Source organism: Exophiala viscosa, assembly GCF_022695815.1.
Source record: "Exophiala viscosa unplaced genomic scaffold EDD37scaffold_6, whole genome shotgun sequence".
NCBI lineage: Eukaryota > Fungi > Ascomycota > Eurotiomycetes > Chaetothyriales > Herpotrichiellaceae > Exophiala > Exophiala viscosa.
Genome location: NW_026944358.1, coordinates 28,764 through 53,542, shown reverse-complemented (window position 1 = coordinate 53,542; position 24,779 = coordinate 28,764). Strand labels below are relative to the sequence as shown.

Below are 24,779 nucleotides of genomic sequence, written 5' to 3'. Positions count from 1 at the left end.
ATGGACCTTTCCACAGCAAGCAAGAGCACGAATGCATCAATACCCAGCAAAATGCCGCAAAAAGAATGCGGACCATTCGACGTGAACTGGACATGCCCCCAGCAGAGTCAGCACTCAGTGGAGGAGTTATTTGCACCGAGTCCTGCAAGCCAGATATTGTAAAGTACTTTGCAAGCAACGGTATTTCGTAGCACAATAGTCAAGGCGCATGCTAGTCGAGCATGCATATTCGAGCATCAAGTACTTTGTCCCCGTACGTAGAAGTGCCTCTCACTCATTGACTACCAGTGTCTCTTTCATATACCGCCACGAACGTCCCTCGCAAGGACGGTATAGAACATAAGTAACGTCGACCATGGTCTTTCCCTCGCTCCGGTAGTTCAGTTCAGCCATCACATCATGGAAGTGAATGAACGCGCCCGAGGACCTGAAGTCGTCATCTGCGGAGATAAATTCTGAGCGGCCTTGTTCCAATTCCATCACTCGTGTAGCAACTCGAATGCATTCTGACCGATGCCAGAGACCTTCTTTCGCCTTTGTAAAGTGCATATAATGCAGCATCAGATTACGTAAGATCGGCTCTCGACATTTTAGCGCACCAAGATAAAGTGGTGTCAGGAAGCATGCTTCGAACGAGAAGCTAGCAGTCTTTGTTTCCTCAAGCATTTGAGGGAGACCATTTTTCGCAGCCTCCACAATTTCTTCAAATGTCTCGTGGTGATCAGCATAACACTCTTGCGAGAGGCCAAGGCTTGTCTCAGTATAGACTTTTGCTATCGAAAAGTGTGCCCATAGGACCGATGCAGGGAAACAAGAACACCATAGCTGAGGACCGAGTGACCCTTGAATCCTTCTGAATGCTATCTTCCAAGCTTCAAGTTTGAGCACTATCTGGTCCCTGTCATGTCGGAGCGATTCCAATGACGTTACGGCCGTATTCGCGGGCGACGACCCGACCAGAGCGCGAAAAGCACACACTCGTAAAGCTCGCGTGGCTGCCATGATTTGGTGCAACGAGTCTCGAGCTATCTCGAGCCGGTCGAAGATTTGACGTCGTAGATATTCAGCATGCACACTTTGACTCATTGTGGGCTCAGACAAAGGGAAGCCGAATGCTGCTGAAGAGACGTGCAGTCGTTGAAACAAGGTCAGAATTCTCGGGTCTATGCCTCGTTGCTCCGTATCAGAGGCCCTTTAGAGGTATTCCAAAAGTAGATTTGATCATTTGTCGATCAAAGCGATACCACTACCGTCGTGCATTCGGTAGACTTCGAACATGATGAACAGAGCACACGATGCCAGGGCAACATTGACCGAGGCTGGACCATCCTGGGCTCGGTGCTTCGAGAATGATGATATTGATTTATTGTATGATCGGAGTGCTTGAAGACAATGCGTACATGAACATGCGGAGATATGAGGGTTGTTGGAATCGTTCCAGGAATGCTTGAAGAGATTGCCCAGGGCAAAAATGGCGTTCCGGACCGTGGCATCGGTATGCGCCATTTGGATGATGAGTTTCTTCCAGATGTCGGCATTGAAAGCGCCGGCATTCAGAGGTTCGGCCTTTTGGATGTAAACACCGTATGCTTGCCAGTCATGTTCGGTTGCACGAAAAGCTGATAATAACGTGTCGGAGCTGCTCAAGGTCAAAGGATTGGTTTTTTGGTTGAATACTGAGCATGTTCCATCAACCACAAGAAGTTGGTATCCCTCGCAGGGTCTGCCTGCCTTGATGCATCTTTGACAGTGTGGTCGCTCTTCGCCGCATTTGACTCGCCTGTTTTTGCAGGTGATGCAGGCGGTCCGAGTTTTGGAACGGCGTCGGCCCTGATTTTGACCTTCCATGGCTATTGACAATAGAGGGTTTTAAAACAGTTCCATGAATGGAAGAAATGAGTAAAGGGGTGCAGGCAACAGGATGACCTTGGCAGGACGCCTAATCATGAGGTTCGAAGATGCACGAAAGTGCATTGATCGCAGTATTCTGACCATGGCCACAATGTCAAGATCACTGCAACACCATGATCGATTGATCATCTTCATAGCCACAGCAGTGCTATAAGTGAGTTGCTCACAGACCAACAGCTTTTGTTCTCATCAAGAGGTCGACTCAATCAAGTTTCAGGCACGCCGTAAACTCGACAATCCTATTGGCGGAGTCAATATCGCAGGCACAAGCAAAAACAATCACCAGGGAGCGATGAATGCTGCTGACACGGCTGCGAAGACGAGCGCCTCTTGTCTTGATCGGATGTCTACTTTGACTTCCAACACCTCAGGCACAACTAAGACGGCAGAGGGGAGGTGGATGGTAATCTCTGACAGGTATGTTCATTGGCTGAGCAGCGGATATACAGCCGAATGGCTCCCCTGAATCAACGTTAAGAAGTGGGGCGGGGTATTCATAGTACTGCGCCTCGATCCACGAGACCTCCTAGAACCCATCACGGGCGCTGCGCTCAAGCTCGCATATGAGTCAAAGTAGACAGGTCCACATCTTGCAGGCGTTCACATGATCTACATTTTCTATGCTGAATACATGATCGTGTTATCAATGTAGCAAGCAAACACTGCAGGCCACACAGAGAAAGTCACCATCTCATACACCATGTACGTGGCCTACGCTATCGGCATTATCATCGGTTGTCAGGCGTTTATCGCATCAGGCTCCGAAGTATACTGATGGCATTGTCGCCATGCTTCTGTTCTACTGCGTTTGCATTTGTCTGGCCCTGTTGCTTGTAGCTTCTTACTTCACAAACGATATACGACGAGCACCGGACATGATTGGCGCCGAACACTCTGAATCAGAGGCTCTAGACCCTACCAACAAAGAGAACAAGTCGTCCAAATACACTAGCTGAGCATATCACAAGTGGACAATGTTGTAAGCGTGATTAGAGAGACAAAGGATGAATTGTGTGGTGGACTTTGATATCGTCAAGGAGCCTTGTGAATCCCACGAAGAGTCACTCAATCACACTTCAGTGAGACTAGTCAATGAGCGGCTAGCAAAGTCAACAGGCGTTCCGGTGTGGCCGTTAAATCGAAAACCGCACAGATTTTTGCTAAAATTCGATCACAAAGGTGTAGTGACAGCTTGAGTAGAAATGTCACACTATCAATTCACAAGAAATGACAAAAAGATCATGAGGGCTCAGGGGACAGTCAAGATTTATGGTCATCCATATCTCTCCGTTGCTGGAGTAGACATATCGGTTTAGCGAAACCCTTTTTTTGTTCATCATCATTGTCCTCTACATAGATTTGAACTATGCTTCATTGTATGTACGGCACGCAGCTACATGCCTAAGCCGCACAGGGAGTGCTTTCTTGACGAAATTACGACTTTTCACTTCTTATTGCGGCGCTTCTGCTGGGGATTGTACCTCCCCTCCGCCTTGTTCCGGTGTAGTGAAGTGAGAGCCCCTGGGACTTTGTATGGACGTCGCTTCAGTCTCATACATACGGGGAATATTCATTCATAAGAGAAACTCCTCCCCCCTTTGTCGTCTACCATACGTCCCCACCCATCAAACTAAACCCGATGGCCAATCTTTTGGCGATAGACCCAGGACTGGCCATGGCCAGTTGTCTTTTTGTACGTCTGGCCCTGAGCCTGACAAGGTGTCTCGCAGAACCCGGTTCTTCCAAGCCTTCATGAGCTTGAGTCGATCACTGGCATGATATGGTTCATGCTTACTCCGAAAGAGCCCCTGTCTTCCAAGTTCCTCAACATAGCCAGGTATTGTTAGTCTGTCATGTTCAGTTGAGAACAGGTCTGCCACAGAGGCTAAAGCAATGGGGTCATGCCCCAACGTGGAAGACCGTCTAATCAAGCGGACTCTATATCTTCCTTGTCATATCCGTTGTCTTCAGTCCAGTTGTCACGAGGCTGGGTACACCTGACGTCGATCCGCCTGAATACCTGGTTGTATCCTTCCGCATCATACTTCTCTATACCTGATCTCGTCTTCACACTCAATGGGCGGGACTCGGGAAAAGGGTACACGTGGGCTGGCATTGCAGTCATCCTGATTCTGAAGACTTTCGCGGCAGCATTCACCTTCACGGGACCGCGCCAATCTTGATTCAAAATGCACAAAAGGACAAGTCGGACCTCGGACTAGTGAATGGCATTGCACAGGTGCGTCCCTTGATGGCAAAGCTCCCCTGAACGTGAAGCTAATACTTGCAAAAGACAGCTGCTGCTGGCGCTCAGGCTGTGGGACCACTTCTGATGGGATTGATGGGGATAGTGGGGGAGAAGTATGGCATTGGAGGTATGGAATTTTGGTCTCTGACCTTGGTAGCTGCCGTAGGTGTAGGACAGGGCCACCTTCTGAGTGAGCCGTAAGGCGACGTGGTATAGCCTCATCAAGGAGATTTTCTTCCATCTCAAGGACTGCAGCAAACATTGCAAGGAGATATATATTTCGATCACCCTATCGTAGATATCCGAAAAGTGGACAAGGCTCCCCAGGAGTCGGAAATGTCCGTTGGGAATTAGTGATGCTTTCCTCGACCACAAAACCATTCTTCATTCACAAGCGACAGCCTTCTCTTGAGAATAGTGAGGTGATCAGTACTGGAGCAAAGAGTCGAACTTGCAACTCCAGCATAATACAGCGGTAATGGCAGCTCAATTGTCTGCAGAAGAACGCCTCAAGGCGAGAAAGCCGCTCCCTACTCCGCAACCAGGGTATTTGGCAACAGCAGGGTCGCCGTTGACAGTCGATCAAGACTTGTACTCATCTATTCAGCAAGGATCAAGAGAGCTCATCGAATCTTTCACACTTTCCATCCGTTCCGGAAAAGCATGGAAGGCCCCAGCCGGAACTATCGTCAGAATCAGCACCCCTGAAGGACCGCAAGTTGGTATGAAATCTATCGTTCCTATGCCCATGTCCAGTACGCCATGCTAATCAGCTATAGGTGACTTGAACATCTGGAATGCACACAACCCCCGTGAGCGCTTCTGGGCGTCTCGAACGAAGCAACTCCACTGCTCTCACGTCACGACCTACGACCGTCTATGGTCCTGCCTTCCGTATATGCGACCCTTATGCACTATCGTCGCCGACACCCTGTCCTGGTACGGTCAAGACAACACCGGCGGCCGAGTCCACGACCTCCTCGGCACCAGATGCGATCCATATATCAACACTCTGCTCTCCGGGCCCGAAGCATCCTACGATTTCCACTGTCACTCCAACCTCACCCGTGCTGTGGTGCCTTTTGGTCTCAATGAGTCTGATGTCCACGACGTGATCAACTTGTTCCAGGTGACCGGTCTGGACCACGAGGGCAGGTACTTCATGAATCCTTGTCCGGCACAGGCGGGTGATTATATCGAGTTCTTCGCGGAGCAGGATCTGCTGATGGCGTTGTCGACGTGTCCGGGAGGTGATCTCTCCTTGTGGGGTTTTGGTAGTGACAGTGAGAAGGAGATGATCAAGTGCTGTCGCCCTCTCAAGGTGGAAGTCTTCAAATTGAAGGATGAAGAGAGCATCCTGGCGGGAAAATGGACGCCGGCTCAACGTCCGGACTATCGTGGCACCCATGGTATGACAGTGCCGCTTGGTGAAAAGCGGTCGTAGTTTGGTCGAGTTCGTCCTGCCTTCGAATATATTGAGCAAGCTCAAGCCGTGCTAGTGTCCAGCCATTTCCTGTTGGCCTTTCGTGTCCTTGACGTCTTCAGGCTTGTTGAAAACAACGTCCATTGCTTGCTCCAATATCGCCAGTCCTTGATTGATCTCTTCGTACGAAATGGTAAGAGGAGGCACAATCCTGACGACACCGTCGCCAGCGGTGATAACGAGTAGTCCTCTTTCTCGAGCCGCCGTGATGATTTCTGTAGCTTTGCCTTTGGCCTCGTCACTCAATTGGTAGCCAACAATCAAGCCTCGGCCCCTGACCTCTGAGATGATACCAGGAAATTTCTCCTTCAGGGTTTCATATGCACTAAAGAACAGTGTCGACTTGAGTCTGACCTCTTCTTGCAACTGGGGCTTTGCCAGACGGCCAAAGACGTGATGAGCTACTCGGCATGCAAGTGGGTTTCCTCCGAATGTGGTTCCGTGATCCCCCGTCTTGATGAAGGGTGCGACGGTCTCGCCCGATACAAGTGTGGCTCCGATGGGAATGCCATTGCCAAGCGCCTTCGCGGTGGTCAGGATGTCGGGGTGGACCCCAGAAGCAGTATAGGCCCAAAGGTCACCAGTACGAGACAGGCCGCACTGAATCTCATCAAAGATCAGTACTGCACCAACCTCGTCGCATCTTTGGCGAAGAGCCTTGAGAAACTCCGGGGTAGCCACATTGATGCCTCCCTCACCCTGAATTGGCTCAACGATCACACCTGCAGTATTCTCATTGACCAGCTCTTTGACCCCCTCCACATCGTTGTATGTGCCGTAGCGGAACCCAGGTAGCATGGGCCCAAATGGAGTCTGGTACTTCGGATTCGGCGTCGCTGAAAGTGATCCGTAGGTACGACCATGGAACGAGCCGTGAAATGACACAATCTCCCTCTGTTTCGTGTCGGGATCTTTCGCATAGGTCACCTTTCTGGCAAACTTAATTGCTGCTTCATTGGCTTCTGAACCAGAGTTCGCAATAAAGACTTGGTCGAGGGGCGAGCCGGGTGACTGCTTCTTAGTTTCCTCGATAAGAAGCTTGGATAATGTCGGTGTCCAGGGATTGTGGTAAAGGTTTGAAGCATGAATTAGTGTTTGTGCTTGGTTGGCAATGATTCTTGTGATTTCGGGGTCTGCGTGACCTAGAGAGTTGACTGCTATGCCTGCAGTAAAGTCGAGATATCGTCTGTTCTCGTTGTCGTACAGGACCGAACCTTCACCCTGAACCATCATAGGAGGTGGGCGGACGTAGGTAGGAATCATAAAGGGTGCGGACTGGTCGAGGAATGTCGTCGTTGGAGAGTCTGCGGAGGGATCTGGGTTTGGCAAGGAGGCATCTCGTCTGATCTGTGTCTGATCCTTTGCTGGTATGGTCGACGAAGTCGGGACTGCAGCAGCACTTGCATAACATCGCTGGCTTATTCGGCTCGGTGTGCTTGCAACTCTTACCAGCTGTCTGAAACCAGCCTTTCGGCTCAGGGAAGACGCCATGAGGTTGAAGTCAACAAAATGAGCAACGAGTCGCAGTCCGGGACGTATTTTATCTTTATAGACGACGGCTAATGGAAAAATCTCTGTTGCTGCATGGCGCATGTGGAAGTGATGCACGAGCGACATTGGAGAAGTTGATTGAGTCACTCCTCCGCTAGAAAATTTGTTTGCGGAGAAATGCGATAACGATGATAAACTCGCAGATTAGATTAGATCGGATGCTCGCCATCCGACGAGGCCCTCATCCGAGGAATTTCCCTTCGATGAGGTCGTAGAACACCCTTCTCACTCTATCTTTCCGCCCCATCGTCGATCGTTACGTCTCCGACCACTTTCTGTGTTGCCTTGAGAGATTTTCGTTTATCATTCAGGAAGTACACGGCCTCTATTCGTCCTAATACACCATGAAGCCCGCCACCGTTTCTCTTCGAGCAATCGCCTCCGCGCCTCGAGCGCACCTCTTCACATACTCTGCCTCCGCCATCCGGCGTCTGAGTACTTCTGTTGCCGTCCGAAGCAAGGGAGACCCGTCCTCGTCCAGTCCCTTCGCTTTTGGTGGTCCTGCGCCACCTCGGCTCCCAAAGGAAGATCAAGAGATCTTCGAATCGTTGCAGCGAGCATCAACCGGTGCATTTTCCACACCAAGAACGCCGCCATCGATAAACCAGTCCCCAGATTCTACTTCCTCTGAGGTCTCAGATGCGCAAGCCGCGATACGGGCAAGACTCGAGAAGATACAGTCCGAAGCCACGCCTTCGAGCTCAGAAGAACCGTCAAAGTTCAAACAGCAGTACGACCGGGTAATCGAGGCACGGGGTAAGGGTGAGGAGCTACATCCCAATCTCCGCAGAGGAGCCCAGCCCGAATTTGATGGCGATGTCAACCCCAAGACGGGAGAAGTGGGAGGACCGAAGAACGAGCCGTTGAGGTGGGGAGCAGCAGGAGAATGGAGTTACAATGGGAGGACGACAGATTTTTGAGGTCATCACGGAGTTTATATGTTCAATCATTGGAAGTTAGAACTTTCGAATGCTCAAGGTTGCGGTCTAACGGCTCTTTAATCGTGCTCTTGATGAGTCTGCGTGCTTAGCCTCAACAAATCGTGTCCAGAGGCCCCAAGCGCCCTGCGCAATGCTTGCGTCGTCAAATCCCTGATTGTTCCCTGTAAGTGGTCATTCCCTCACGATGATGAAAGCTCAACATCAAGCTCTAGGGTGGATCGGTCGTTGCAAGATCATGATAACGTGTCCCATATGCCTAGTTTGTCTCTACTGTGTCTTGACTTCGCCATCCTGTTCGACATGGATATGCTCGTTGGTCTGAAGGACACCGACTTTGTCTTCTGGGAACTCGACGCTATGATCTCGAAGTCAGTACTGGAGCCTTTGTAGAGGAGCAACGGTGGTGACTTACGTGAAACCCTTAATCAAGGTGAACTCATGCTTGATTGAGCCGCCGTCTGACTTGGCCTTGTCCTTTGCTTTGGTGAGTTCCTCAGGCGAGGCATTCTCCTTCAGGGTGACCTGCCAATGTTAAGCATGATTACCACATGGAGTTGAGGAGCGGGTCGTACGTTGTAAAGAGGCATCTTGTTCGAGGTGGATGAACTGAAGGACTGGTGCCTAGATAGATTGGATAGGACAGAAGGGCGGTGAAATCTGGCTGACAATCGAAGTCTAGGAGGAGTCGGAATCGTGAAATGCAAGACAACTGTGAAAGACTTGGGGTTTATAAGACGATAAGAACAATTGAAGAGCAGGTTGGTTCATGTGCCAGTGTTGCGTCTCCCATCTGCAGGGCTGGTCACAAGGAGTCAAGTGCCCATCTGTGCCCATCCCGCGCCGAATGACGCAATCACGCCTATCTGATGGCTTCAATTGTCTTCAACTTGTCCTCCATCGGTCATCGCCGTCTCGCCTTTTCCAACCTCTCCAATCTCGGATCCAAATGGCTGGGAATACTGTCGCTACTGTACGTGGATCTCAACTGCCTTGGTGCCTTGGACCCATCGCACCTAGCTGCGAGGATATCATGGGTGCCATTGACACGAATTGATGAGCAAGTGCCGCTGTCAACGACTTGCCTCTCCACCCTCTATCGGAAACTCTCAGAGGTGCAAAGGAGATTACCCTATCCTCGGCCAGAGCCCATGTGTCCCATGCATGTATTTTCTCATGGTATAGCTCTGGTCAAGCATCCGGAGATCTGTCATCCAAGGTCAAATAAGAGCGCCTGACCAGATCTGACATTATATCTGAGCTCGCCTTCTGGTTATCGTCCTTTGGAACCCGCCCCGTGGGGGTTCTGTGCGTTGGAAACGAGAGCACACCGCTCGAGACCTTCCGTCTCATTTCGTGGTCTATGTGAACAAGCAAAAGCCCGTCGCATTTGATTTTATGTTCTACTACTCCGTGCCCGCCATGAACATTGTTGATAATGGCAGACACAAGGCTGTGCGCGCCTGCTAACGACCTACCTGATTCACCATTGCTATGGAGTTCGGCAGTGTACCTTCGTGAGGGGTACATGATGAGCGCTAAGCATGACCTACGGAATAGTGTTTGGGGTCTTTTACTTAGTTTGCATCTTCAGATATCTTGTCTTGCTACCTACCTGGTAGCATACCTAGGTACCTAGTAGTCAGTGAACACCACACACTCTCTCTGCCTTACATTATGTCCTGAACTCTTACTGTGCAGCATGCTCGCTGCTACCCAACCCACATCGACACAGCCTCAATGTCCCTAAGGGTTCCCACCCATTCCCAAATCAACGATGACCTCGACCTGACCATCCGCTTCTCCGCGTCGCTCCCTGACCTGCTACTCACGATCCCTGGATCTCGCAATGCCAACACAGCCACGTTGAAGCAATTGATTCGCACGCAGCTTCCCAAACAATATGCCAAACACCGCATTCGGCTCATCTACGCCGGCAAAGCGCTCGTCGACAATGTCCCGCTCACTGTGTCGCTGAAACGCAACGTCTCCCGCCCTCCAAGTAGAATTGGCACGCCTGGGCCATACGACACCGAAGCGCATGTTGGGGCGGGCAAGAATGGAAAAGACACTGTCAAGGGAAAAGCACCTGTTCGCGACCAGACGCAGCGCATCTACATCCACTGCTCAATAGGCGATATCGTCCTGACGCCGACAGAACTCGCGGAAGAAGCGGCGACAGCTGCAGCCCAGAGTGACACGGTAAAAGATGGCGACGACAATGATGAGCATGGTGATAAACCGCAGTCGCAGACTACTACTACAACGCCCGCGCCACGAGGATTTGACCGATTGTTGAACGCGGGCTTCACGTCCGCAGAAGTCCAATCCCTACGCCTCCAATTCCTGTCTATCCAAGCACACACGCACACGCCAGATACTATGCCCAGCCCTAATTCGTTACGAAACATGGAGGACCAATGGCTTGACAACTCCAACAGTGGCTCGGATCCAGATGGCCTTGCTGGAGCTGCCGGTGCTGGCGCGGGATTCGGTGGGAGCGATGACGAACAATCAGGTGCGCTGGACGACATGATTTTCGGGACGGCCATGGGCTTCTTCTGGCCCATTGGCTGTTTGCTGTGGGGTGTACGGGAGGAAGGAATCTGGAGTCAAAGGCGCAAGGTGGCTGTTGTGGTTGGGTTCATGTTGAATGTTGGGTTGGGGCTTATTAGGTACACAGGGTGAATTCCGAGGGGATCATCCTGGAGAGACGAGACGCCATACGATCAGGGACAATGAAAAATCACGAACAGTGCGCAGCTGGATATTTCCTCAAGGGATATCTTTGCATTTTAAACTGAGACCGCTCGCTATTTTGTTAACACAACCTGTCCCAACCAGCCCCTCGGGCCTGGATACCCAACAACGCCGTATGCTTATTGAGTCCTATCCTCAGGCTCTGCTGTACAATACATCAAAAGATCAATTGCTGCTGCATCAACGCGTCACTTGAATTTGCTGTAAATGACTCCGACGATGAGCAGAACTAACACGGTGATGATAGCGATGGTGATTATCCGATTGGTAGCCATCCTAGAATGATGTCTCGTCAGTCTCTTGCTCTGAAAAAGGTAAAGATTCGTGCCTTAATTCAGTGCAGCGATGAGAAGTAGCAAGGAATGAGTCTCACCTACGTGCCATCCCCCTCAGCGTCTTGACACTCCTGTCCACGTAGCCCTCACTCTGCAGTAGATTGCGGTGCGTGTTCTCAATGACATTCCTCTGCCCATGCAGATCAGCCAGCGTCGACGCGCCTATCTGTTCTGTCTCGAGGGCAATGCGCTGCGACTCCTGCAGTCTTTGGCTACTGCGGCCTAACCGCTCCGTGCCCGAGAGAAGTTGCTGGCGCTGTTCGAGTTGGGGGTCGTGCGGACCAGACTCTGGATCGTCCGTGTATCGATCGCCGAATAGTTGTTTTCTGTCATCACTAAGCGACTTCAGTTTGCGTGCTAGGCCGTCGATGTCGGATTGGTGGTTGCGGAAGCGCGAGTTGACTTTGGAGCGGGCGGAGGTTGGGATGTTGGATTTCTCGAGATTCATTTGGTCCAGCTGTTCCTGGATGTTAGCATTGTGTATTGTACCTTTGCGCATCTACATGCGCATGCGCAGATATACCATACCAATTCTTTCGCCTCATCCAGGGCTCTTTCTGCGCCCCGGATGGCGGCTTTGCGCTGTTCGCCTGCAAATTCGGGAATCTGATCCAGTTTTTGGTTTACGTCTGCTTCGACAAGTTTGAGCTCAGCTTCATAAGTGCTGAACAGCTCGGAGCCGGCGTCTGTGTCGAGAGGGTTGGCCATCGTTGTTGAACTTGCTGGCCGGTAGTAGTTCGATTCAGTGGCGCCTGATTGCGCGGTCGGTCACTGTCTTGAGGGAATAAGTCTAGTCAAGACAGAGGACTCGCTGGTGGTGTGTTGGTTGACAGTGTGTCCTTCTCTGAGAAGTGGTTGTGCAGGATACAGGTGACAATGGGGGATGCAATTCATGAAACGATGTCATGCAAGGTCCAAGTTGTTCGTTGGAGGCTGGAACAATGGAGCCAGGAAAGCCTACGTAGTCCGCCCACTGCAGTCTCCGACGCCAGTTCACGCCGTTTTGAGAACGTCGAGAAGAGTAGGCTGCGCCGCTTTAACCCTGATTAGGGGGCGAGAGACTCGAACGGCCACCGAAGTAATTTTGACTTCCTTGGACCTCAAGGTAGCCGAAAGAATGCTCCTCAACTGTCAACACATATATATTCTATGCCTCGGACATACTGACATACTGCACTGCTAACGTGGTCACAACAGGTCTACGGCCATGATATTGCTTAGCTTGATCGCAGGTAAAACTGCCCCTATTATTCTCCAAATCCCTCCCGGCCATGGGTAAACGGGTTGCAATCGTGGGCAGTGGAAGTTCGGGCATGGGTGCATTATGGGCACTCAACACCAGCACAGATCATGAAGTCCATCTATTTGAGGTATCATCACGCCTTGGTGGCGACACCAATTCCGTCACATTCGAAGGACCAAACGGTGATGAGATCGAGGTCGATGTCGGGCTCACTATGATGAACACCGCTACGTATCCCAACTTTCTCGCATTTCTCGGGCACTTGGGTTTATCGATCCAGAAAGGAGACCTGACATTCAGCGTCTCTCGCGATCAGGGAACACTCGAGTGGGCCACGACATCCCTCAAATCCATTTTCTCGCAATGGGGAAATCTCATCGATCTTGGGATTTGGAGAATGCTCTTCGACATTGTCCGCTTCAATGAGTTTGCACCAGATCTGCTGCGGAGCGAAAGTGAGAGCAAGGCCGATCCTCAAACCCAACCCAACAACAAGGGTATCCCCAATGAACCTGCCCAGGGCAGCATCGGTGAATATCTTGACAAGAAAAACTACTCCCAAGAGTTCCAAGACAACTACCTTCTCCCAATGACTGCCGCACTCTGGAGGACAAATCCCAATATCTGTCTGCAGTTTCCAGCCATCACACTAGTACGCTTCATGTACCAATACCACCTATTGAATACCACCGCCGAGAGGTCCAGTTTGTTAAGCATTCCAGGAGGTTCGAAAGGGTACATAGACGCTGTGCTGAGAGCTTTTCCTCAATCTCGAATGCATGTCAAGTCGAGAGTGACCGCACTAGAGCCCACGGAAACGGGGTCAATCGTGCTGACAGCCAACGGCAAAGACCAAGAGTTTGACCATGTGATACTCGCAATTCCTGCAGATCAAGCACTAAAAATCTTGCAGCCTACAGCCAAGAAGGAGGAAGTCGAGATCCTCGGCGGTTTCCAGACGACGAGAAACGTTGTAGTCCTGCATTCAGACCTCACACTGATGCCGAAAAGGCGAGTGCTATGGTCTGCCTTGAACTATATCATGGAAACTCCGTTCCCACCGACCAAGAGTCAAAACATCTCACAGATGTGTCTGACTTATTGCATGAACATGATTCAAGGTGTACCGGAGGATAAGTTCGGTCCGATCCTTGTCACCCTGAATCCATTGAACATTCCGGATCCTCGTTTGGCACAGGGAATCTGGGAGTATGCTCATCCATTGTACAACGCTGCCGCTATCAGATTTCAAGGACTGTTGCCGAGGATTCAGGCCACCAGGAACATCAGTTACTGTGGATCCTGGACCAGGTTTGGATTCCTCGAAGATGGTTTCAGCAGCGGTTTGTCGGTAGCTGTCGACCATTTGGGAGCTCATTTGCCATTTGGGATCGTGGATCCAGCGTACTCTCGAGAGAAACGGCCAACACCAACCATCAAGAATCATCTGCTCAGAGTGATCATTCTGATGGTACAGATAATGATACTTCTCATGGAAAGAGCATGGTTCTTTTTGGAATCGACTCTGGCGGGAAATTCGACAAGGCAAAGGAAGATTGCCTGATGACTAGACTTCATCCGGCACTGATGGCAAGGTCGGCCACCTGCCTCATCAAGGTGGTGGATCCCTCCTCGTCTTCTATGCTGACTTCGATACTGTTTCGAGGTCGGCTCTTGTTGAGACCCTCGAGAAGAGAGCAAGCTTTACAAATCTTTTGACTTGATAGATAACCACATCTCTCGCATTGACCCATCACCTGCTTGACAATCTTTCGACGCCCTCTTGGCTTCTTGTCGTGGATCTTTGGTGCAGACATCTTTGTGCTTGAGCCTGTTTGGGCTCCATGGGTCAACTCAATTTCAGTCTCTCGGTCGGCGGCTGCCTCGTTTGCGGCCAAGGTTCTTTCCATCTGAGTCATGGAGCCACCGTCGGCGTTTCGCGTGCCGCAGCCGTTGACTTCTTCGTCGCCATTTACACCACAGGAGACAGAGCTGCTCAGTTCTGGTGGCACCAGAGCAGCCATGTCTTCTCCACTCTTGACAATATCCAAGATACTGCTCGGCCGGATCTTTTCCAAGTCTTTGATCAATGTCCGGGCACTGCCTCGAAAGGCCTCTGGCGAGTATATGCATTCCGTGCTGAAGTAGTCCAGTTTCTTGTGGTGCGCATAAAGCACAATTTCCTTTTCGTAGGCATACTTGAGCGGCTTACTGCGTTTAGTCTCGCTAGCTGCACTTGAGGTCATAATGGAGGTTGCCCTAGCCAGTCGAGGAAGATCGCCCCGTAATAGATTCATCATGACGGTCTCTGCAACGTCGTCCGCATTATGTCCCGTGACAACGTGCTTGATGCCCAACTTTGAGGCTCCTCTGTCCAACGCTTGCCTCCGAAACACTCCACAGTACGTGCAATTACCCTTCTTGCCCACCTGCGCCACAACCTGGTCCATGGTCCAGCCGTATAGTTGATCGTAACCCACAATTTCGAGGGGCATTCCATACTGCGTTGCATTTCTCTTCACCGTTTCAAGGCTGTCGTCTCGGTACCCTTTGATACCCTCATCGATGGACAACAGGACCAGGTCCAATCCGTAATCATGACGCTCATTCAATGTCTTGAGGACAGAAGCAAGAACGGTAGAGTCTTTCCCGCCCGAAGCACCGATTGCAACTCGTTCGCCCCGTTGAAATAGCTGATTACTCACGATTGTCTCGTGGATTTCGATTTCAAAGACTGACAAGAAACACTGCTTGCAGATTTTTTGCGAGTTCTTCGGTCGGATGACCGCTGCTCGTGCTTCCTTGCACACCTCACATACCACTGGCGGCATTCTTTAGAATGTTGTGCAAAGTATTTAGTTTTCAGAGTCAGAACAAAAAATGCGGCGAAAGTGATATATACGGTACGGCGGAGTACGAAATGAAATTTCTCCTCGATGCTGTGGAGTGTTAGAGCCTCGCATGCAGCCCTCTTGCGCATCCCATCAATGTTTATTAATTTTTGGTGGCCGCTCGACTGCTCAGCGCTCGTTGCAGAGTAGTAGAGCGACACTGGCCCTCACGCTCCGATGCGCTCGGCATTGCAAGCGGAACTTAGGTTCTCGCAGATCCTCACGTCCACCTGCCGACACTGCGCTCGAAGACAAGCCAGCAAACCACGCTCCTTTCATACCACCCCACGATTTCGTGCTCCTCAAGAGCCTCCGAATAATTCCAGCTCCGGAGTAGACCATGGTGTGGGTATTGATAAAAGCAGCCACAGTGTTCGGACAGGGATAGCGCCTGAAAGTGCTTCAGAGGAAAAGAGCGCTCTATCAAGTCAGTCAACCTCGAAACAGGATGAGCCTGCCCCGTCGGACGATGGTGCGTCAGCAGAGTCCCGGGACTTGTATCGCTCAGCAGGCAGAGGGCGAATGCGACGTCGCATGAGCAAAGCATCAGGCGATGTGCAAACTCTGTCAAATTGGTTCCTCGACAACAACATTACCCTATATGGCGAAGAACCTCTTGTCCCAAGTTGGGACGGCCCGAGGGTACAAAAGGTTCCGGCAGATTTGGTGACGGGTGAACCGCTCGAAGTCAAGGAATCCGACGATCTACGGCCCCCGCCACAGTGCCCGCAGTTCGAGCGTCCAGGGCCGCCGACAGACAATCGTGACAGCACCAACGCAGGCCATCAGCCTGATAGTCGCAATGAGGAAGATTCACAATCGATGAGACTGGCGGAAAATGCGTTTTCCCTTCTTTGCTCCTCTCAGACGATAAGTGATCCGAGATATCACATAATAGCCGAGCAGTTCGAGGAGGCTGAACGGACGGCCAGAGGACTCTTGCTAATGCCGGAGGTAAAGGGAAGTCTTGTCCACGACTCGGAGTCCATCAAAGAACATCTGCTCCTACAGTTCGCGGGCAAAGATGGCGATTTGTTGCTGGATCGTGTTGTCGAGGATTTGGCTCGTCACCTAGCCTGCGATCTATTAGTGTTGGATGCGCATGATATTGCAAACCTCATCACTCGACCAGGGCTCGAAGGTCGCATTATGAAAGAAGGTCGTAACCTAAGTTATGATGTGTACAACGCCGCATTCTCCGATTCATCCAAAACCCCACAGATCGAAGCAACCGAGAACGAGGACGACGAGGAAGAAGATGTCCTAGACGATTTGTTCGGCGGTTCATCCGAAGGTCCTCCCCGTAAGGGCATGCCTGTAATGATCGGTAAGTTGGACCTCAAGACGATGTTCGGTGTCCCAGGCGAGCGGAGACGCTTGCGGTCTGGCTCTTCGCGATCACGGCCTATGGGGGATATGGTTTCGTACAGGACCGAAGGGGACTTCAAAACTGCTGTTCAGAGTCTGTTCACCAGTTTGGCAGAGCGACAGAATATCACGAAGCGAAAACCTCGAGCAGCAAATGAGATGGTGCCAGAATTAGGGCGATTCCGTGAATCTGCGGCGAAGATGGTTGGAGTACCCAAAGGCGCAGCAATCATCCATGTCAAGGATCTTGAGTCCATTCAAGAGACCAGCATTGGCCTAGCTTTTTTGCAGGATCTCTATCAAGGAGTCTCAAAGCGGAGAAAACTTGGTGAGCCATTGCTACTCATCGGCACTGACAGTGTCCGTGAAGGCGAGGAACCCTTCACGAAAGAACGAATTGAGGAACTTCAGAAGGGCTACAGAGACGAAATATCGCAGAACATTGTCATCACTCCAGTGTTGCCAAACACGACATCGAAGCTTGCACTTCTCGATGATCGAAAACAACGTATTGCTACAATCAATATGAGACACCTCTGGGAGATGATGGAGCAGCGGAAACCATCTGTTTTCGCACATCTCGAACCCGGGTTTTGGCACCGGGATTTCCTCCAACAAGTTGATTTCCCTGACCGATTCTCACTTGAAGCCAAAATTTGGAGTTACTCGTACGTCCAGCGACTTGCAAACTACTTGGCAGGTTCCGCCTTTCCTCTCCATGAGAACACAATTCCAGGTATCACAGATAAGAAAGAACTTCAAGAGTCTTTGCGTGCGGTTCATGGTGATTCGGACCACGTTATCGCTGCAGCCACAGCCAGTCTCCGACACAGTGACAAGACCAAGGCGAGATGGGCCGAGAAAGAGAAGGTGTCGAAAGAAGCCATGGCCGATGTTTCAGAGAAGCCCAAATCGCCAGGACAGCGGCGGATAGCATCAATCCACGCATCTGCATCAAGATACGAGAAGCGGTTGATGGGTGGCATCGTTGAAGCAAACAACATCAACACCACGTTCAACGACGTGCATATGCCTGCCGAGACCATTGACACTTTGCAGACTTTGACGACGTTGTCTCTTATTCGACCAGATGCTTTCAAATATGGTGTTCTTGCGTCGGACAAGATTCCTGGTCTTTTGCTCTATGGTCCGCCGGGCACTGGCAAAACACTTGCGGCCAAAGCAGTGGCCAAGGAGTCCGGCGCAACCATGCTTGAAGTCAGTGCGGCCGATATCAATAATATGTATGTGGGAGAAGGCGAGAAGAATGTCAAGGCTCTCTTCAGTCTAGCCAAGAAACTATCGCCATGCGTAGTTTTCCTGGACGAGGCCGATGCCATGTTCAGCGCACGCAGTACCCAAGGCCGACGGGCGAGTCATCGTGAATTGCTGAATCAGTTTTTGCGGGAGTGGGATGGGATGAGTAACGATTCAGGCAGCGCGTTCATCATGGTAGCCACCAACCGACCCATGGACCTTGATGATGCTGTTCTTCGTCGGCTTCCGCGCCGACTTCTCGTCGATTTGCCAACTGAGTCGGACAGATTGGAGATTTTGAAGATTCATCTTCGACAGGAACAGCTAGCAAACGACGTTGATGTCCCGGAACTTGCCAAACGGACGCCATTCTATTCTGGCTCGGACTTGAAGAACGTTGCCGTCGCTGCTGCACTCAATTGTGTGCGTGAGGAGAATGACCTCGCCAAAAAGCATCAGGGCGAGGAACCATATCAGCATGCTGAACGCCGGACTCTGCACAAACGACATTTCGATCAGGCTTTGGAGGACATTTCTGCCAGTATTTCGGAGGATATGAGTTCGTTGAAAGATATCAAGAAGTTTGACGAGCAATTTGGTGACAAGCGTGGGAAGTCGAAAAAGACGCCTAGATTGGGGTTCCCAACACAACATGATGACCGGAAGCGCGATACGAAAAGGGTTAGGGCTTGATCTCTCGAACTCATGAGTTTGATTGCGTCTGGGAGAGGATCCAGGAAAAAAGCGTGATGCTACATGAGCTTTGCCGCCGTCGAGCGAGCTACATCAATAGGGAATAGACTGTAACAATACGGAGTACCATCCGACGATGTCAGTGCCATATGCGGCGGAATAAGACTGTCGTCCGCTCCATGAAATTTATGTCCTCAAGGCCACTCTGAGTACTCTATACAATTACTTCCCGTGCAATCAGTCCATCAACATGGTCGAGCACCATTTACTCATTCCGTGAGCCTGAAAGCCGTTTCTCAACAGCCATCTTGACCTCATTCACTCCCCAGGTAAGACACTCCTTCATGGGTAACGTGCCCTGTCCAGGACACACAACGACCCCCTCGCGTTCCTGGCAAATCTTCTCATCAAAGACTCCCCCATCAGCGTTATTGTCAGTGTACATCCAGCTATGTGTCCGCTCGTAGTTCGGCCAGACCACATCCTCGACATACCCTGGCGGATCAACCCAGAAGCCCTCGAGCGTCACGTACCCACTTCTCGCGAGCCGGCGGTTCACCATCTGCTCGCGACTGCATGGCAGGAACAGTCTTGGCGACAACAAAGCGTGCGAAAGATCGTATAAATGTTTTAATTCCGCGGCCTCGGTCTCAGATCGTGCATTGGGGACTGATGGAGCCGGCGGGTATAAGAGGAAGCCATCTAGGATGCATATCCTCATCTCTTTCGGCAACTCACTTCTGGTGGTGCCGGTGGTGGAGAGGAGGTGGTCATGTAGGAGTTGTTGAAACCACGATTTGACTTCGCCTTGAAAGTCCTGAACTTCGGCATCGCTGACATGTACGTCCCCCACGGAATTCTGGTCCTCTTTGCTCACTGTGTCTGGAGGCAGAGCGCCGTGGTCTTTGACGTACTGGAGCGTGTGCTCGAAGAGGTCCAAGTCCAAGGACTCGACGCAGTCCCAGTCCTGGAGAGAGCGGGTGCCGTGTTGGGAGGATGAGAATGTTACTATCGGCACGCTGTACACGGTATCAGAACCTGGGAATCCGCATGGCAAGCAGGAAGAAGAAGAATAGCATGCAGAACCAACGCATGAGGCAACGCTCACATGTTGATTCTTGAGTAGTATCTGAGAGTGAACCAACACGCAAAAAGGGACAATGAGAAATCGGAAATGATGGGCTGCAGAAGGGGGTTGAAGGAGGGAAACCGGTTAGAAACGTACTCTTTATCAACCTTGTAAAAATCATCTTCATGTAAAACGAACAAGCTCAACTTATACTCCTTCCCGCCCTCCACGACCGATAGATTGACCACGCTTCTCAACAGTCTAGCAAGAGTGGTCTTGCCGCTACTCGAAGGTCCAGATAGGCCTATCAGGATGGTGGTCGGAGCTGATGACGGTGTAGAGGACATTTTCGATTTCACCAGTAAGGTGCTGCTCTCTGATGCATCCACAAACGTTCAGGGTTCAGGACCAGTGTACTCAATCATTCTCATGAAAAACATATGCTGAGACTCGTACTCATCATGAATCGAAGGAAAGAATCTGCAGCACTCAAGCCAAAGAGGGATCTCTGGGTAATGTCATACGATGTCGAGAAAGAATATTGATGTCCGGAAGACTAAGCTTCGGAAATATATTCCTCCGATAACACCTGGTACACCGTATAATATGCTTATGATCCCTACCTAGTTACAGCCTTGTACTATATATGTTTGATAGATGGATCATGAGCTTTCCGGAGCCTCACAAGGTATTCATGCGTGCATGGGGGAGTATTACAAGGACGTTTCGGCAACGGTTCAAGCGTGTAGGAGGATCGAAATCTACCGCTCTGGGATAGCGCAAATACTGAAACAAAAGCCATCGATTCCATCTGCGTGCGATCAGGCTGAATATTGACGAGACATGTCCACACCCCATCACGATTCTACCCGGGCAAGTGCTGGTACTTCCATCCAGGCCGTAACCGTGCAGAACGCGATTCAATTACTTGAACTCATGCCTGCCTGCTATTAACGTTACTCTGCATCACCTCCACACCTCGCCACATTATTTCCAAAAGACAAACACAAACATATGCTGCAAAAAAAGGCTCTAGTATTAGACCCTCTTGGGTCCCCAGAGATCATGAAATGTCGTATGATACAAGTACCCGCAGTAGACAAGAATGTGTCTGCCACCCAAATTGCGCAGTCCACCCTTCTCTATTCCTCTCACCGAAACTGTTCGAACCAGACACCTTGTGATTCTCCTTGGAACATCAAGGATGTGGCAAGGCATTCGAGGAAGGGTCCTTCTTTCGCCGTTGTCGTTGATCACCGGCCCCAAGTCTTTCGGAAGGCATCCGAAGGACCATATGCAAAACACCCAAAACATCACACAATTCTAACGCCACGCTCGAGATGTCGTGTCCCGGTCCCAAGTAATCCCAGCAGAACGCACACAGGCCTTCGCATGGCAACAGCCAGGCCCTTTTGAGACACCCTAACATAAATCACCAACTCCTCGTTGACTGCAGTCATTCCCCGACAGAACTCTGCCCCTATGCACCTTTTTGCCTTTTGCCGCCGATCTTGGGGCTTGGTTTGACTTTGTTGGCGCCGCTTGTCTCCACAGCATTGTCGTCCTCCATCTTCACGGCACTGGCACGCCTCCTTTTGTTGGAAACGTTGGGGCTGGTATTGGTACTGGGACCTTGACTACCGCTGAGATTCGAGCCTTGCGCGCTCATCTGGTGCATCATTGCAACACCGCCCGCGGCCGGGTTCTGTGCAGGGCTCGGTGTATGGACGGGACCGCCCATCATCGGCGAACCTTGAGCTTGTGGAACTGCAAGATGTCCCATGGCCGGGGAGTTCATCATTGTAGGACCATTCATGCCAGGATTCATCTGATTGGGAAATGGCACTTGCCCGTTGGCGGCTCTTGCCATCTGGTTTTGTAATCGGGCATTGTTCACTTGAGCCATATTCTGTGCGTTTTCCTGGGTGACCCGTATCAATGATTCTTTCGGACCGACACCAGGATGCATGTGAAAGTATTCCATCAGTGGTCCCATAGCTGTCATAACTTCTGCAATCTATTCTCAAATATTAGTCACCGTACTCAATACACATCCGAAGCGAAGCTTACCTCCAGAAACTGGAAAATATGGTTCGGGACCCCCCATTCGCCCACGCCTGAACTAGGGATGATGGGTTGCGTTACTCCGGCAGCTTTGCCTTGGGCACGCTTGACGTTCTTGTTGATCTTCGGGCTCTGCTTCTCTTCGAGGGACGGAGATTGCAGTAAGGCATTTCGTGGTATGTATTCTTGCCACCCAGACGTACTAATGTTTAGATGGTCAATTTTCTGATATTCATCAAATATCACACGAAGTTGCCCTGTCGTGGTCACTCGAATATCATTCGCAAAGACGTAGGTCAAGCTTGCGTTGGTGCTCCAAATGTGGACGCCGCCATTTGGTAGTTTGTTTTGATTGTGGTCGTATGACTGTAGCAGGATCTGTCTCACTCCGCTTGCAAAATGCGTGTGATAGTAACGCGCTAGAGAGGGAAATTGCAACTGGAATGATTTGTCGACACCGTTCTTGTTGCTAAACAGTTGTTGCCTCATGGATCCAAACTGCGAAAAGTATCTCGCAATGGTCTGCTCCCAATATTCTAACTCGTAAGGCCGTTCGGGATTTGCAAGATTGTCCTGATACATGATCAATTGCAGAATACACTGACCCCCGAGGAAATCCTGTTTTGGTGCGTCGGCCATCATCATGGTGGCAGGCAAATCCGGCTGTTGTTTGATTTGCGGCTCCTCTTCAGGTTCACTAGTTTTCACCGGCTGACTGCTTGGTTGACTTTGCTGTTGATTGTTTTGAGGTGGCGCTTGCGGTGGTTGAGGTTTAGGCTGGGGAGCCTGTTGCTGAGGCTGTGATGTCGGAGGAGCTTGTACCGGCGCTGGAGGTTGAGGGGCTGGGGTGGGTTGAGATTGAGGCGGTTGAGTTGTTTGCTCCTGTGACCTCGACATCTGCATCTGCTGGGCGGCGGCGCGGTGGCTCTGCGCGGCAGCCATTTGAGCGGCATGTTGAGCTGCCTGAGCTTGTTGAGCCTGCATCAAGCGTTGTTGATGCTGTTGTTGTTGGTAATTTTGCATATGGGGATTGTTCGGGTTCATCTGCATTTGCATCTGAGGGTGCATGTTCATTTTCATTTGTGCCAACTGCGCTTGATTAAAGCCTGCTGGCCCATTTGGCATGGCCATTGGCATACCCTGTTGTTGCTGAGCTTGCATCTGCATCATTCGTTGCCGAGCGAGTATCTGCTGGGTTTGTGGCGTCATCTGCATCTGTCCGAAATTCATCTGAGGATTATGTTGCTGAAACATGGCTTGTTGCGGTCCCAAATGCGCCATGGCCATGGTGCCATTATGCATGGGTCCTGGCGCCGGTGTTCCTGCACCTGGGGGCATACCAGTCACCATTGGGCCTTGGGTAACCTGAGGACCTGATACACCTGGATGCATCCCTTGCATCATGCCGGGCGCTGGTTGACCTCCCATATGACCGCCAGGGTGCTGCATACCTGCCATGGGATGACCATGTGGCATACCCGGGTGCCCAGGAGCCATTCCCGCATGGGCGGGAAAAGGCTGGGCCATCATCTTTCGCAGCGCTCACCAGTACTTTGTAGATATTCCGGCGACGAAACTTCTTGTCATGCAAAGACTGTGCGCTGATTATGGTAGCAGCTTGTTGATTACACGACAAGTCCACCTCTTCTTGAAACCTCCGAATCCACGAACCCCACTATTGCCGGAATCGTTGTCTGTGATCGCAATACCGTGAACGGAGTCACATCTGAGAGACAGAAAAGTCTGAGCCTCGAGATAAGTGGTGGATCGAGGTTTGGCTGCGAACCCGACTGGTGGTGCCGCAGAACTGCTCTAGAGCTGTGGTTGGAACTCTCGAGGCGTAACGTTGGGTCGGGTCAGCGTCGCGACCGGATGCGATGCAGATTCATTTATGGAGTGTATCATAGACAAATGTCGCGCAGAGGCCTCATATTCGAAAAACTCGATGACAGGCAGGAATCAGGTGAGGGAGTAGGTCGAGTGTCGTGGTGCGGCGGCGTTATCGGGCTGTCCCTGTTGCGTGGGTGCCCCGGGGGTCAGAGGACGGCAGCAGGGGCCGGCTGTTGGTTTCGCGTGAATGATCTGACCAGATAATGAGGGTAACAGCAGTGGGAGAGAAAGAGAGAAGACGATGCCCACGGGTTGACGATGAGGTCGAGGTTGGGTATGCGATGCGATTAACAGATGTACCTCGTGGTGCAGTGATGCGATGATGGGTCGAGGGACACAGTTCAGGGCAAAAGGTGAAGTTGCAGCAAGATCGGCGAAAAGAGTGCTTGGGGTGGGAAAGCGCGAGGTGCAGGTTTCGGAAGGCCAGCGGTGCGGCGAGAGGGAGAAGCCTCAGACCCCAGAGTTGATCCGGCACCATCAGCCTCTCACCTCACAGGCATCATCAGGGCCACTGCACTTGCATCTCGTGATCGTCGATTCCGATGCCAAGCCCGAACGCCGCAGTCTTTCTGCTTTTGGCGCTAGTGGTTTCTCTCTTGATGTTTTTATTTTGCTTCTGGTTCTGCGCTTTGCATTCATTTATTCTTGTTCAACTACAAAGTTTTCGTTGCTTGTACGCGTGCTCACACAGTTGAGTGTTGGAAGACCATGATGCCGATCCTGATGCTAATGGTCTCGTTGTCACTGACGTTGAAAGCCCCCAGGCCGTTGCAAAGGGTGAGTTCTCCAGTCCTGCCTTCAGTCTACACATCTGCCAGCTTAAAAGATGACACCAAACATCAACTTCTTTCTTTTTTCTCTGAGTCGCCCTTGAAGAAACCTCCGGATCGTCATCGCTGGACGGTCTGTTACTAGCCAGTATTACATGTCTGATTATGAATACCACAATATCGTCCATGGGATTGCAGTTGGAACTGAACATTGCTAATTCTCAAACAGAAGGTACACTGCACGACCCTATACCTCATGCTCCGATGATGCCTCTGGGCTCGCAACACTCCGCTGTTTTCAGCATATG

At 51.1% G+C, this 24,779-nt stretch overlaps 12 protein-coding genes across 12 annotated transcripts; 5 read left to right on the top strand and 7 right to left on the bottom strand.

Annotated features, from left to right (window-relative positions):
- Positions 1-146: 146 nt before the first annotated feature.
- EDD37DRAFT_419125 (uncharacterized protein) lies at positions 147-1,251 on the bottom strand. Its single transcript, XM_062812566.1, has one exon. It carries the CDS (start codon positions 1,084-1,086, stop codon positions 271-273), a length of 816 nt encoding a protein of 271 aa, XP_062669276.1. The 5' UTR covers positions 1,087-1,251; the 3' UTR covers positions 147-270.
- A 3,278-nt stretch (positions 1,252-4,529) lies between these two features.
- EDD37DRAFT_419107 (uncharacterized protein) lies at positions 4,530-5,629 on the top strand. The gene is made up of 2 exons (XM_062812564.1): positions 4,530-4,881; positions 4,939-5,629. Exons 1-2 carry the CDS (start codon positions 4,638-4,640, stop codon positions 5,601-5,603), a joined length of 909 nt encoding a protein of 302 aa, XP_062669275.1. The 5' UTR covers positions 4,530-4,637; the 3' UTR covers positions 5,604-5,629.
- Positions 5,630-5,654: 25 nt separating this feature from the next.
- EDD37DRAFT_609601 (acetylornithine aminotransferase) lies at positions 5,655-7,133 on the bottom strand (the record flags this gene model as incomplete). Its single annotated transcript, XM_062815143.1, has 1 exon — positions 5,655-7,133. The coding sequence occupies one exon, from the start codon at positions 7,131-7,133 to the stop codon at positions 5,655-5,657; it is 1,479 nt and encodes a 492-aa protein (XP_062669274.1).
- A 189-nt stretch (positions 7,134-7,322) lies between these two features.
- Positions 7,323-8,151, top strand: EDD37DRAFT_631471 (uncharacterized protein). The gene has a single exon (XM_062816659.1). The coding sequence runs from the start codon at positions 7,538-7,540 to the stop codon at positions 8,111-8,113; it is 576 nt and encodes a 191-aa protein (XP_062669273.1). The 5' UTR covers positions 7,323-7,537; the 3' UTR covers positions 8,114-8,151.
- EDD37DRAFT_631469 (uncharacterized protein) lies at positions 8,152-8,971 on the bottom strand. The gene is made up of 3 exons (XM_062816658.1): positions 8,707-8,971; positions 8,547-8,656; positions 8,152-8,489 (listed from the first exon to the last, which is right to left on the bottom strand). Exons 1-3 carry the CDS (start codon positions 8,719-8,721, stop codon positions 8,402-8,404), a joined length of 213 nt encoding a protein of 70 aa, XP_062669272.1. The 5' UTR covers positions 8,722-8,971; the 3' UTR covers positions 8,152-8,401.
- A 619-nt stretch (positions 8,972-9,590) lies between these two features.
- EDD37DRAFT_418984 (DUF2407 C-terminal domain-containing protein) lies at positions 9,591-11,082 on the top strand. The gene is made up of 2 exons (XM_062812560.1): positions 9,591-9,772; positions 9,833-11,082. The coding sequence occupies exon 2, from the start codon at positions 9,872-9,874 to the stop codon at positions 10,817-10,819; it is 948 nt and encodes a 315-aa protein (XP_062669271.1). The 5' UTR covers positions 9,591-9,772; positions 9,833-9,871; the 3' UTR covers positions 10,820-11,082.
- A 91-nt stretch (positions 11,083-11,173) lies between these two features.
- Positions 11,174-12,215, bottom strand: EDD37DRAFT_418992 (vesicle transport through interaction with t-snares 1). The gene is made up of 2 exons (XM_062812562.1): positions 11,755-12,215; positions 11,174-11,683 (listed from the first exon to the last, which is right to left on the bottom strand). The coding sequence occupies exons 1-2, from the start codon at positions 11,932-11,934 to the stop codon at positions 11,261-11,263; spliced, it is 603 nt and encodes a 200-aa protein (XP_062669270.1). The 5' UTR covers positions 11,935-12,215; the 3' UTR covers positions 11,174-11,260.
- A 1-nt stretch (position 12,216) lies between these two features.
- On the top strand, positions 12,217-14,038 carry EDD37DRAFT_419052 (uncharacterized protein). Its single transcript, XM_062812563.1, has one exon. The coding sequence runs from the start codon at positions 12,498-12,500 to the stop codon at positions 14,031-14,033; it is 1,536 nt and encodes a 511-aa protein (XP_062669269.1). The 5' UTR covers positions 12,217-12,497; the 3' UTR covers positions 14,034-14,038.
- EDD37DRAFT_418990 (uncharacterized protein) lies at positions 13,805-15,321 on the bottom strand. The gene has a single exon (XM_062812561.1). It carries the CDS (start codon positions 15,298-15,300, stop codon positions 14,044-14,046), a length of 1,257 nt encoding a protein of 418 aa, XP_062669268.1. The 5' UTR covers positions 15,301-15,321; the 3' UTR covers positions 13,805-14,043.
- Positions 15,322-15,423: 102 nt separating this feature from the next.
- On the top strand, positions 15,424-18,902 carry EDD37DRAFT_418977 (adenosinetriphosphatase). The gene has a single exon (XM_062812559.1). It carries the CDS (start codon positions 15,538-15,540, stop codon positions 18,676-18,678), a length of 3,141 nt encoding a protein of 1,046 aa, XP_062669267.1. The 5' UTR covers positions 15,424-15,537; the 3' UTR covers positions 18,679-18,902.
- EDD37DRAFT_418946 (uncharacterized protein) lies at positions 18,811-20,303 on the bottom strand. Its single transcript, XM_062812557.1, has 2 exons — positions 19,904-20,303; positions 18,811-19,697 (listed from the first exon to the last, which is right to left on the bottom strand). Exons 1-2 carry the CDS (start codon positions 20,092-20,094, stop codon positions 18,944-18,946), a joined length of 945 nt encoding a protein of 314 aa, XP_062669266.1. The 5' UTR covers positions 20,095-20,303; the 3' UTR covers positions 18,811-18,943.
- An 892-nt stretch (positions 20,304-21,195) lies between these two features.
- On the bottom strand, positions 21,196-23,575 carry EDD37DRAFT_418950 (LIM-domain binding protein-domain-containing protein). The gene is made up of 2 exons (XM_062812558.1): positions 21,818-23,575; positions 21,196-21,764 (listed from the first exon to the last, which is right to left on the bottom strand). The coding sequence occupies exons 1-2, from the start codon at positions 23,339-23,341 to the stop codon at positions 21,228-21,230; spliced, it is 2,061 nt and encodes a 686-aa protein (XP_062669265.1). The 5' UTR covers positions 23,342-23,575; the 3' UTR covers positions 21,196-21,227.
- Between the last annotated feature and the right edge of the window lie 1,204 nt (positions 23,576-24,779).